Source organism: Typopeltis vanoorti, chromosome 8 (genome assembly GCF_054136105.1).
Source record: "Typopeltis vanoorti isolate ZY-2024b chromosome 8, IOZ_Tvanoo_1.0, whole genome shotgun sequence".
Lineage (NCBI taxonomy): Eukaryota > Metazoa > Arthropoda > Arachnida > Uropygi > Thelyphonidae > Typopeltis > Typopeltis vanoorti.
Window position 1 is genome coordinate 69210284 of NC_143556.1, and position 12662 is coordinate 69222945.

The 12662-nt window shown below is 35.2% G+C and overlaps 1 protein-coding gene across 3 annotated transcripts in view; it reads left to right on the plus strand.

Annotated features, from left to right (window-relative positions):
* Neurl4 (neuralized E3 ubiquitin protein ligase 4) overlaps positions 1–12662 on the plus strand; it is a 646806-nt gene that overhangs the window by 223348 nt on the left and 410796 nt on the right. For all 3 annotated transcript variants that reach the window (XM_090397278.1, XM_090397280.1, XM_090397281.1), the window contains one exon: positions 2088–2355. In XM_090397278.1, coding sequence (XP_090253404.1) covers positions 2088–2355 — 268 coding nt within the window. The remainder of the gene's footprint in view (positions 1–2087; positions 2356–12662) is intronic.

Here is a 12662-nt window from a genome sequence, read left to right on the forward strand (position 1 = left end):
TTTAATCGAAATGCAGCCTCTGACAAAGACAGATGGAGAAACCTGGCGATGGCAGCATTAGACCTGAACTTTTCATTAAGCTGTTGAGGAAGAGACAACATGACATACCAATGCTTTATAACATTGTATTATTATTTGTTTCTTGTTTCTCCAGTGTGTGATATTTGGTATTTAATCCGGTGTTTGATATTACAGATTCATTTCATTTATTGTAATGAAAATATATGACCAGTGGCTTCTATCACTAGCACTCTTGTAAATTAATATTGAAGACTTTAATTAATACTAATTAATTTATATAATTCGTAATGCACATAAATATGTTTAAACTCACTCCTGCCCATTTGAATCCACTTATATTTAAATAACTTCAGCTCAGGACTAATAATAATATTGCATCAGCAGGAGAATTGGTGTTACACTTTTAAGCATACACACACACACACACACACACACACACACACACACACACACACACACACACACACACACACACACACACATATATGTTCATATTTTTTACTGACTGAATTCCAAGAATTAGACAAACAATTAATTTTATTTAACACACAACATGTTTCATCGGAAAGCCGACTTCTTCAGGTGTGAAAACATTAAAAGCAAACATAAAAAACACCATAAAGAAACATTGTACCACTATAAAACCGACTATGAACTACAATTAAGTTTGAACTGAAGCTACAGTCCGGGCTAAAGTTCTATTGTTAGACATCTGCGAGTGTGTGACTTCACGAGTGCGCCAGTATCTGATAGCAGAGCTAAATGCTAATCAGCTTGCTCTCCTAGAAACTAAGAAGAATTTTGAAAAAAATTAACATAAAAATGTGCTTTTCCATTCTTCCGAAACTCAGATCAATTCTAAGTAAACCAAAACAGGTTCACAACCATCTTCAGTTTCCAGGGGTGTATAAAATCACATGTGACTGTGGGAAGCCATATTATGGCTAAACTGAAAAGTCCATCCTCCTACGTCTCGAGGAACATGCCTCTCAAGCCATGTCCTGTTCTCAGTGAACACAAATAGTAAAGGCCGCCAACATGAGATAAACTGGACCATAACATCAAACCTTCATATCACATAAACAGTAACCATAGTTATAATTTAGCTCTGCTATCAGATACTGGTGCACTCATGAAGTCACACGCTCACAGATGCCTAACACTAGAACTTTAGCCCCGGACTGTAGCTTCAGTTCAAACTTAACTGTAGTTCATAGTCGGTTTTATAATGGTACAATGTTTCTTTATGGTGTTTTTTATGTTTGCTTTTAATGTTCTCATGCCTGAAGAAGTCGGCTTTCCGACGAAACATGATGTGTGTTAAATAAAATTAATTGTCTAATTCTCGGAATTCAGTCAGTAAAAAATATGAACATATCTTCATACTGAATAAATACAATGGATAATCATATACATATATGTATATATATGTTTAAATATATATATTCCTATCCTATCCTTTTCTCATCTGTCCTAGGACGGGTTGAGTCCCCCCCCTCCCCATAATTTACAGTGAAATTAGGTGGGGGGGGGCTCAACTCTGCTGTATCCTCTAAGTGCAGTATTCATGACTATAATCCATGTGTGTTTATGGGCTGGTTTACCTGCTTGCAGGAGGAAAAACCCCCAGATAAACTGGGGAGAAAAACCCTGCTGTCCATGCCCCAAGACTGGCTAACTTGGCTATGTCTGAGAAAGATCCTAAAGCTCCTCATGTCGGCGATGTGAATCAAACCCAGGCCACTTCTTTCCCAGGCATACGGTTGTGAAGCGCATAACTACTAGGCTAACTGCACGGACATATATATATTATATATAGCAAAAAGTTATTCATAGATCTATCAGGCATTTCGAGGGTAACTGCAAGTGAAATGGCGAAATATAATATTAAACAATGGTTTACCATAGTTTACTGTTTCCTTCACCATATGATTTATGGTTTTCCTCCACAAATTGGTTAAACAAATTGATTTCTTTGGAAATATAAAGCCTTGTATTTTTCTATAAAGTAACTAGTTGAAAATATGGAATGGCAGTTATAATGTTTAAAATTTTATATATTTTAGTGCCTTTGACTTATGTAATAATGCAGTTGTGCTTACATCACGTACTCTACGTTGTGGAGAATTATTTGAAGTGGCCTTAGAACATGTTGTTACCAAATGGGCTGGTTCCATAGAAATTGGTGTTACTACACATTCTCCTCTGGATCTTGAGTTTCCATCTACAATGACTAATCTACGTTCTGGAACATGGATGATGACAAGCAGTGGCATAATGTACAATGGTATAACAATTAGTGATGAATATAGGCCAAATCTGGATAAACTGAAGGTATTTTTGAATTATTATTCTACAAATGTTTTTGATTTTAATTCCAGCATTATTTTTATATACAAATTATAAGAATAACAAAGCTTTCCATTATTTCCAATAAAAAAACAAAAAAAAAAAGAAGCATAATAAAACTTTCTCCAGTTACATGTAATTGGAGAAAGTTTTTCTCTGATAAATCATATTAGTGTGAAAGTTATTCAAAACTGCATGAAACAAATATCTGCATATAAAACTGAAACTTTAAAAATCTTTATTGTATGTGTATGAAAAGATATTCATTGGTGCAATTTTTGTATCATGTGATAGCAATGTATTAGGCAGAATATCTTTTAAATAAAAGTACTTATTTTGTTTAAGTACTTTTATTTAAGATCACTTTATATTGTTTAAGAAATATAAAGTGGAGACTGTTTATTGTGCATTGTTTTCCTGAAAGATATGCAAAACAAATTTGCAAATGTTAAGCAATTTACAAATGAAAATGGCTTATTTTAATATTTTCATGAGTTTCCACCATGGAAATGGTGGAAAGAGTATTCTAAAAGAAATCATCCATGATAAAGGATATGAAATTTAAAGATGAAACTGTTCTAGATGTCTGGAGCAATTCTTCTTTCATTGAGCAATCTTTCTTTGAAAGATTGCTCAATGAAAGAAGCATTGACAGAACAGTGATAGAAAATATTAAGAGATGCAATAAGAAGTAGAAAAAGACATCAAACCTAACATGTGGAAAAGCAGCTGAAATAGATGATGTTCTACCAAAATTACAGAAATCGAGAGGTATGAAATTTTGACTGTCTGCATTATTAAGAAGTCCTGGTGAGGAGGTCAAATTCCAGATGATTGGAGTAGAATTCTCTTAGTTCACATTAATGTGAACTAAGAGAGCAATTTCTTTTCTGAGTGTTCCAGATAAAGTTTATACAAGCATACTTGAGAAATCGTTAAACAGAATTGTGTAAGGGAAACTTGGAAAAGAACATGCTGGGTTCAGGCCAAGTAGAGATTGTAAGAATCATATTTTCAGTTTAAGACAGATAGTGACAGAATTATTGGAATACAACAAGGTTCTGTTTTTCAGTTTTGTAAAATTGGAAAAGGCACATAACAAAGCACCAGGAAAACAACTGTTCAAAGCACTTCAATTAGATGGTGTGAATAAGATTTACACTATATTGAACAATATATAGCCTGTATATTTGAGTTGTAAGTCATTAGTCAGAAATGAAGGCAGTACAGTAGAATGGTTAAACCATAAGCTAAAGAGAAGAATGCACACAATCCCAGCTATTATTCGTCATCTACATTGATCACATTACGAAGGAAAGTGGTATTAAATCTGATATAAAAATTAGTGATGTTCATCTCAGCTTTATACAGACAGTGTCATATAATAAACAGATAAATAATAATAATAAATAACAGATAATCTACTTACTTATTTATTACAATAAGGTGACTGCTTCCTTGGACTGAGGAGAGGGATATACTGTAATATATACTTAGATTTTGCAAAGGCTTTTGATAGATTACCACGTGATAAGTTGATAGTCAAACTAGAGCAGATGGGGCTAGATATTAGATTAGTGCATTGGATCAGAGACTGGCTATCTGATAAGTATCAGCAAGTTGTGTATGGGAGAGATTTCCTGGAAAAGGAAAGTCACTAATGGTGTAGAAAGTTTATTTTTCACTTGGTTAGACTATAATAAATTTAGTTTAATCCTTTATCCAAGTGTGAGCAAACAAAGTTTGCACCTGAAAATATCTTCAGGACTGAATATGGTGTTGTTACTACCTTACCGGGGTAGGTAGTACAACACCGGGCAACTCGTAGCAAAAGTGGAGAAGCTACCAACACTCCTATCCCAGTATCTCCCATAATGCAAAACACATCTCCTTGCGGATATATATATAATGTTATGCATTAAGGGATTGGCCACTACCCAGACTAGTTTCGACCTTTATTGAGGTCTCTTCAGTGGGAGCCAGTCCCAAATTTGGAGATACCAGGCAGAAGCAATAGTGGGGTCATCTTTACCTATAGGAATTGCCAAAAGGTGTGCCACCTTTTTTTATTAAATTACTCTGGATTTAGAGAAAGATGTTGAAAGTTTATTTTTCACTTGGTTAGACTATAATAAATTTAGTTTAATCCTTTATCCAAGTGTGAGCAAACAAAGTTTGCGCCTTATCCTATAGGTAGAGATGACCCCGCTATTGCTTCTGCCTGGTATCTCCAACTCTGGTTCTGGCTCCCGCTGAAGAGACCTCAATAAAGGTCAAAACTAGTCTGGATAGTGGCCAATCCCTTAATGCATAACATTATATATATATCCGCAAGGAGATATGTTTTGCATTATGGGAGATACTGGGATAGGAGTGTTGGTAGGTTGCTCCACCTTTGCTACGAGTTGCCTAGTATTGTACTACCTACCCCATTAAGGTAGTACAACACCATATTCAGTCCTGAAGATATTTTCATTGCTCACACTTGGATAAAGGATTAAACTTATACTAATGGTGTACCTCAGGGGTCTGTTTTAGGGCTTACTATTTAACTTGTATGTTAATGATATTGGTGAAGATTTTGATGGAGATATTCAGTTGTTTGCAGATGATGCAAAGTTGAGACGAACTATGAAGAGTAGAGAAAATGTTGTGGCCTTACAAGAAGACTTGAATAAATTGAGTGATTGGGCACAAAAATGGGTTCAATGTTGCAAAATGTAAGGTTTTAAAATTTGGGATGTGGAATTTATGCTTGGTGGGGATATGTTGTTGGAGGTGGAGGAAATAAGAGATCTTGGGATGATAGTGGATAATTTTCTGAAATTTAGGGGAAACATTACCGAAATTGTGAAGACAACACGAAGACTTCTGGGAATGATAAGGAGGATACTGACTTGTAGAAGTAGGGAGATTCTTGTTCCATTGTATAAGGCTTTGATTAGGCCATACATGGACTACTGTGCCCAGATTTGGTTACCTGGTTTTCAAAAGGACAAAGAGATGTTGGAGAGGGTCCAGAGGCAAATAACTGAGGTAGTTTCTGACCTCTGGAATGTCAATTATGAGGAAGTGGATAGGTGGAAGAGAGGAGATATGATAGAGATCTACAAGTTAGTAAGGGGTTGTTATAGGATCAATGTTAGAGAGGCTCTGCAGAAAACAGTGGGAGATCAGGAGGGGTCATCACTGGAAACTATATAAAGAGGATGTGAGCAGGGGAGTGAGAAGCAGGTGTTTTTTGCATGCAGAGCTGTGGATGACTGGAATGCCTTGCCTGTGAGGGTGTGGTGTCTGCAGAGAATTTGAGTGTGTTTATGGCACAGTACGATGAGCTGTGTGTATGATAAAAGGACCTCCGAGATGAGTCTTCATTGGGGTCTTGGGGTAATAATAATAATAATAGTAAGAAGAAAAATATTTAGTATTTTCTTTTTCATTGGGTAAATTTACAGTGTTCGTTCTTTGTTTTTTGAAAAGAAAGTGCACGATTATTTTCTTGTTATTTTTGCAAACAGAACATCTGATATAATTATAAGAGTGACATTTTATCATTTTTCTGCAACACGAGAAAAAGAAATAAGGCAATAATATTGTTGAATCTGTCAAACTTAACTGTAGTGGAGTTGCAATCTTTATGACCTCTTTACTTGAAAAACATTGAAAACGGAAAATGAAGCAGATTATTATTATTATTTATAGAGTGTGCATTTCAATAATAATAATTCTATTTCTTAACCGTTGTTAAATATAGGATGAAATTAACTGTGAAATGTTCTGTACAAAAATGATTTAAATTTTATGTTCGTTTTGAAGTATTCCAATCCCCCCCCCCCCCCAAACATGAATGCTTAAGAAAATATTTAGGTGATAGATAAAGTTGGTTCTGTAAATAGCATAGTGCAAGGCCATGACACCCAATTTTTTGGAGGCTTGAAAAAAAACACGGTCAATTTTATGAAAATTTTATAGTTTCCACAAACATTTGGCTTTGAAATGATGTTGGATCTAAATATCCCCTTTGCCTATGTAATTTTACATTGCTGCAATGAAGCTGTATAGCTCTTTTTCTCACTGACTGAGAGTTCACTTACAAAAAATACATTTCTCTGACATATTATTTCCTTAGTACCGAATGAGAGTTTTTGATCTCTTAAGGTTTCTGCCTGATCTCTGAAGAGAACTAACCAGTTCAAAACAGCTGTCAGGCCAGTGAAATCTTAAAAAATGCAATAATAAAAGGCAAATATATGGACTCTTGGGCAGTGCTCATGTCTTTTAAGTAATGCAAGCTAAGGCAACTGTGATGCCGAGGATTGTATTCTCATAAGCTCTGGTGAATTTTACAAAACTTTTATAGTTTCTACAAATATTCAGCTTTGAAATAATCTTGTATCTAATATCCACTTTGCCTATGTAATTTTACATTGCCGAAATGAAGCCGTATGCTCTTTTTTTGATAATTAATGTGTAGTCTTATCACTGATATTAATTATCCCACATGCAGCATTAATGTATTATAGATTTCCAAACTTTTGTGGTTTTGGACATTAAAAAAAAAGTATTTACACCTAGAAGTCATGTGTCCTGATTGTCCTCCCTATTTTTATTTTATTCCCTCAAAAAAAGCACCATTAAACACTTTGAGAGGAACAATATATTATTCTGTGTGTTATAAAAACAACTTAAACAAATTCCTCTTCAAGGAAAACTGAAATCAGTACGGTCAGACATTTCTCTGTCAATATTTGTAATCTGAAAAAGCACTGTGTTTGATGGCATTGAAAGGGAACATTTTTGTTTTCATACTGTTCGAAATTTATATATATTGAACAGTATGGAACACCCTAAAACAAGGGTGAGTGCACAAAGCAGTTTTACATTAGGGATACTAGATTACCTTTTTTTTTTTTTTTAAGCTGTGAGTGGTAAAGTTTCCGGGAAATAGAGTTAGCAGCACTCAATCTCAATAATCTGGAATAATTGCCTGTGTTCCTGCTTGCTGAAGAAGAAGAAGAAGCATAAACTTGAGGCAATGCTTTTGCAATTTCTGCTCTGTAATCAGCAAGTACAGGGCACATATAGTAGTTATCCATTGTAACTCAGTAACTTTTCCCCATTAAGGGATCTAATAACTGCATTATTACTCACATCAGTAAGAGGCGATCTGAATATTTATCATGCTCGATATAAGGTTTGAAATCACGAAGATATCCACTTTTCCCTTCACAAAGCATAAATTTATCCCATACTTTGCTTTCTTTTGGGGAATATACTGCTTACACTTCAGTCTGCTTTTGAATGGCATTGATACTAAGTCTCTCTCTCAGAAAGGTGCAGAAATCTAAATGTCTGAATTTTCATCTGAAAATCATAAATTTTGTTGAGGACTTGGCAAGGATGTGTTGCCTGATAATATTCCTCATTATTCTGAAAATATAAATACTTCATGATGAGACTGAATTGTTTTTCAGTCATAACATCATGAAACATTCACATCTTTAGAATCCATTCTGTAGACCAAAAATATTTCAAGCATGCACTTTTTCACGATATTTTCCACAATCAAGAGCAGTATAAATGTAAGTAGCATGTTGATATCTGTTCAGCTCCAGAGTTAATTAACTGTGAGAATGTGGAGTGTACTTAACGTGTTGATGCTGTTGGCAAGCATAAAGGTAAGTCTGTTCCACTATGAAGGAAAGCATACCATCACCTAGAAATAGATGGAAGAAGCCTAAAATGTTGCTGTGTCAAAGTCTTCAGTAATTCCTGGCTTACCTATGTATAGTAAATACATAGGTAAATACACTAAATACACACCAGCTTACTTGTGGTAAGCTGGTGTGTATTTAGTGACAATCACCCGTCTTCTGCATGAAGACATGTCTAAACTACAGGCAAAATTTTCCTCCTCCTCCTCCTCATCATCAGTAGAGTAAGAGCTACTTGAAAAGCCATCTCAGAAATGAATTGTGTCTTAGATATACTTATTGATATTCCTTCTGCTTGAGTAACAGGCTGTATACTAATGAAGAATGCTGAGAAAGAGAGGAAAGAACACATCCCAGTTGACACACTAAGCAATAGCTGAATACACACAGAAATTTGTTGTTTTGTTTTTCAACTTTCTGATTGATTAGCAAATATTCGAAACATTTTATTCTGATATTGCTTTTGTGGGATGATACTGTTTTTTAAACGTTAGTTTCCCAATTACCCAATATCACTTAATTTCCTGATTTATAATAACCAAGAAATAATATAAATGAGAAAATATACAACATTTGCTAATTTATAATAATCACAATTTAATATCGGTATCAGAAAATTAAAAAGTTATCTGGTACAGTTACTTTGGAAAAATAACGAATTCAAACAAAAAGAAAGTACACCTGTGTGTGTGTGATAGTTTGGGATGGAGGGTTTAGCTATCAAAGGAGAAATACAATTTTAATTATATTTTGGAAAATTTGGAAATGAAAATTGCACTTTTGATGCGGGCACCTATACATGCTTTGAATGATAAACTATTGAGAAAGTATTGCTACTTCAAATCTGCTGCATATCTAAACTAGCAGAAATATACATAACAGTTTACTTCATAACAGCCATTTATTTCAGCTTGTAATGAGCGATTTGGAAAGTTGAAGTGCAAAGAACCACTGATTATGTTATAAAGATTATACATTACACGATATGATTCAAGATTTATGTGTAGTTCTCTCTAAAGCAAAATTGTAAAAGTGCAAAACCTTCATGCAATCTGTGAACTAATCTTCGAACTAAGATTATGAATATAAAATAAAGAAAACTTAATTTGGAACAGATGGAGGCTGTATTTTGTTTTAAGATTCGGATTTTCAGTAATTTATAAAATAACTGTTTGACAAAAATCTTGAATGACAGAAATCTTGAATCAAATTCTGGGAGAATAAAATGTATTGGCGACTAAGATAAGTAGCAAAAAAATTGATAATGACATTGGTCTTCCAAGGTGATATAATATTTAGATGAAGAAAATATGAAAGGATCTCTTATTTTGCACTGGCATTAAAAACTATAATTATATGATAAAAGGTAGGTATTTAGTCAATATAATTAAGATTCCAGTTACCAAGCAACTACATTTCTTGCTATAGGTAACTGAACGTAGCTGTGTACATGAGGTAATCTGGTTAAGTGTTCTCAGCATGAAGGATTATCACACATTCTAATAGACATGATAGCCAAATTGTCCTTCTTATCCATGTTCTTTCTAGGTGGTATGAATCACATCCAGGTTTTGCTGGATGTATATATATATATATATATATATATATATATATATATATATATACACATTTGAGCTGGTAGGGAGGTTAAGTGTGAAATCTGGAAGAAGAAAGCACTGTAGAGGTAACTAGATGAATGTTGATAATTATCATTTGCATGAAGAGTACAAAGAGCAAGCCAGGAAGGTAACACAGTTAGTAAAGGCAGCTAAAATGCAGTATCAGAAGTTAGCGAATCAAGCTAAGAAAAATCCTAGGGAGTTTCTTCAATGTCCCAAGTAGAAGGGAAAATAACAATAGGAGGAGGATGCTAGTTGATGACATGCAGATTGGTAACCAGTGCAGAGGATATAGTTGAATTATTTAATGATCGGTTTGTATTTCATCGTCATGAAGGCAACATCAGGAGAAGCTGGAGTGTAGAATGTGGCAGAGTAGGGACTGATGGTGGATGCGCAGAAAGCGTATGAAGAGTTGAGCAAACTTGATGTAATAAGGCAGTGGGATCTGACAGTATATCACCAACCTGTCTTGAGGAAATGCCCTATGGAATTAACGGCACCTTTGGTGTAACTATTTAACATGAGTCCTGCAACAGGGCAAGTCCCGAGGAAGTGGAAGATGGGAAAAATTGTTCCACTTCACAAAGGAGGGGGGGGGAATAAGACCAAGGTTACAAATTATAGGCCAATCAGTGTGTCTGAGGTTGTTGCTAAGGTGCTGGAGAGATTGGTGAGGACTAGGATTCAGAAATGAGTTGATAATAGCAGCATTCTTTATGATGATCAGCATGGGTTTATTGGGGGGGGGATCATGTTTCAGCAGTCTGCTTATGTATTCCAACAAGGTGACAAACTCACTTGATAAAAGAGAAAGCACGGTAGTGTACTTAGATTTCTCAAAGGCCTTTGTAGACTGCCACATGACAAGCTAGTAACTAAACTGAAATAAATGGGATTAGATAACTGACTAGTAAGTTGGAATACTGATTGGCTGTCAGACAGGTATCAGTAGGTTGTATATAGATGAGTGGTATCCCAGAAGATAAAGGTCACTAGTTGAATGCCACGGGGATCTGTTTTAGGATCATTGTTGTTTAACTTGTACGTTAATGACATTGGAACCAGCTTAACTAGAAATGTGCAACTGTTTGTCGATGATGCCAAGTTGGGAAGGGCTATGAGAAGTAGATCTGATGTTGTGGCCTTACAGGATTATCTGAATAGACTATGTGAGTGGGCAAATGATTGGAGCTATCAGTTTAATGTTGCATAGTGCAAGGTCTTGAAATTTGGTAGGCAAGATTGGGATGCAGAATACAATTAATGGAGAAATTTTAAAGGACGTGGAGGATATCTGGGAGTGATGATGGATAGAGACTTGAAGTTTTGGGGTCACATTGCTAAAATTATAAGAACATCCCAATGGATTATGGCAATAATGAGCTGGACATTGACATGCAGAAGCAAAGACCTTATGGTTTTCCTGTATAAGGCTTTGATCAGGCCACATATGGACTATTGTGCACAGATTTGGTCACATGGTTTTAAGGGGGGATGAGGATGCATTGGAGAAGGTTTACTAAGTTAGTGTCAAGTCTATCAAATGCTAGATATGAGGAGAGATTGAGGGACTGCAACATACAAAGTCTTGTGAATAGAAGAAGAGGGAATATGATTGAGACATAAGTTGGTGAAGGGTTGTTGCCAGATTAATGTGGAGAAAATATTTCATAGAGCAGAGGGAGGCAAGAGTAGAACTAGAAACCATCCTATAAGGAGTATGTGAGCAGGGGAGTGAGAAGCAGATTCTTCGCATGGAGAGTAATTGGCAAGTGAATTGCATTGCCTGGAAGTGTAGTGAGTTTGGAAACTGTAAATGGCTAAGGCAGGTCTTGATCTTTTGACAGAAGAGAGTATAGACCTCCTGAAATGAGTCCTTTGACTGCATGGAGGTTAAATGATAATAATAGTAAATAATATTAAATAATAATTTGGAGATCATTTATTCTTTACAGATTATGAGAAACTTTTAGACAAAAATATAGAGAGAAAAATTTTGAGTGTGATGAGAGAGAAAAAAAGAATATCCATTACATTTAGTTCTTGATTCAGGGCTTGATCTTTTGACAGAAGAGTGTATAAACCTCCTGCAATGAGTCCTTTGACTCCGTGGAGGTCAAATGATAATAATAGTAAATAATAATAAATAATAATTTGGAGATCATTTATTCTTTACAGATTATGGGAAACTTTTAGACAAAAATATAGAGAGAAATATTTTGAGTGTGATGAGAGACAAAAAAAAAAGTATCCATTACATTTAGTTCAAGCTGTATGCGGTTTATACAATGATACAAAATAAAGTTACAATTAAATAATAAACTAACAGAAAAGACTAACCTTATTGTTATAAGTATTATTTTCTTGGGCATATACCTGCAGTCAAAGACTTGTCATGAAAGACACATTTTCTTCCTCTTTATAGTGCTTTTATCCCGCTTGGTGCAGGGTCCACTATGATTATGTGACTGTGGGAAACCCCAACCAGATCGTCGTAGAGTCTGGTGTTGGGAGGGAGGTAAACAGTTTTTATGACTGAAGAAGTGTGTGTGTGTGTGTGTGTGTGTGTAGAGGGTATTGACTATCTAGTCGAAAGAGACTAGATAAAGGTTCCTTATGTCTTGGATGGGAATCGAACTCTTGACCAAAGGGCTTCGTCTATACTGACTGAGCTACAGAGGCTCATGAAAGACACATGCTAACCATTATTCACACAATACCTATCATACTTCTTGAACTTATGCACTGAAGAAACATTTCCATCTACCTCTGGCAATTCATTCCATTCCTTCACCACTATTCAAGGAAAAAAAATCTAGTCTTTACACCTCCTTGCTACCTCTACTGAATTTCCAGTGGTGACTACCTTTTCCCTCTCACTTCTGCTGTGTATTGGGAAAAAAAAAAAGAAGTCTTCTCTATCAATCTTATAGCACACCTTTAATAACTTGTGTGT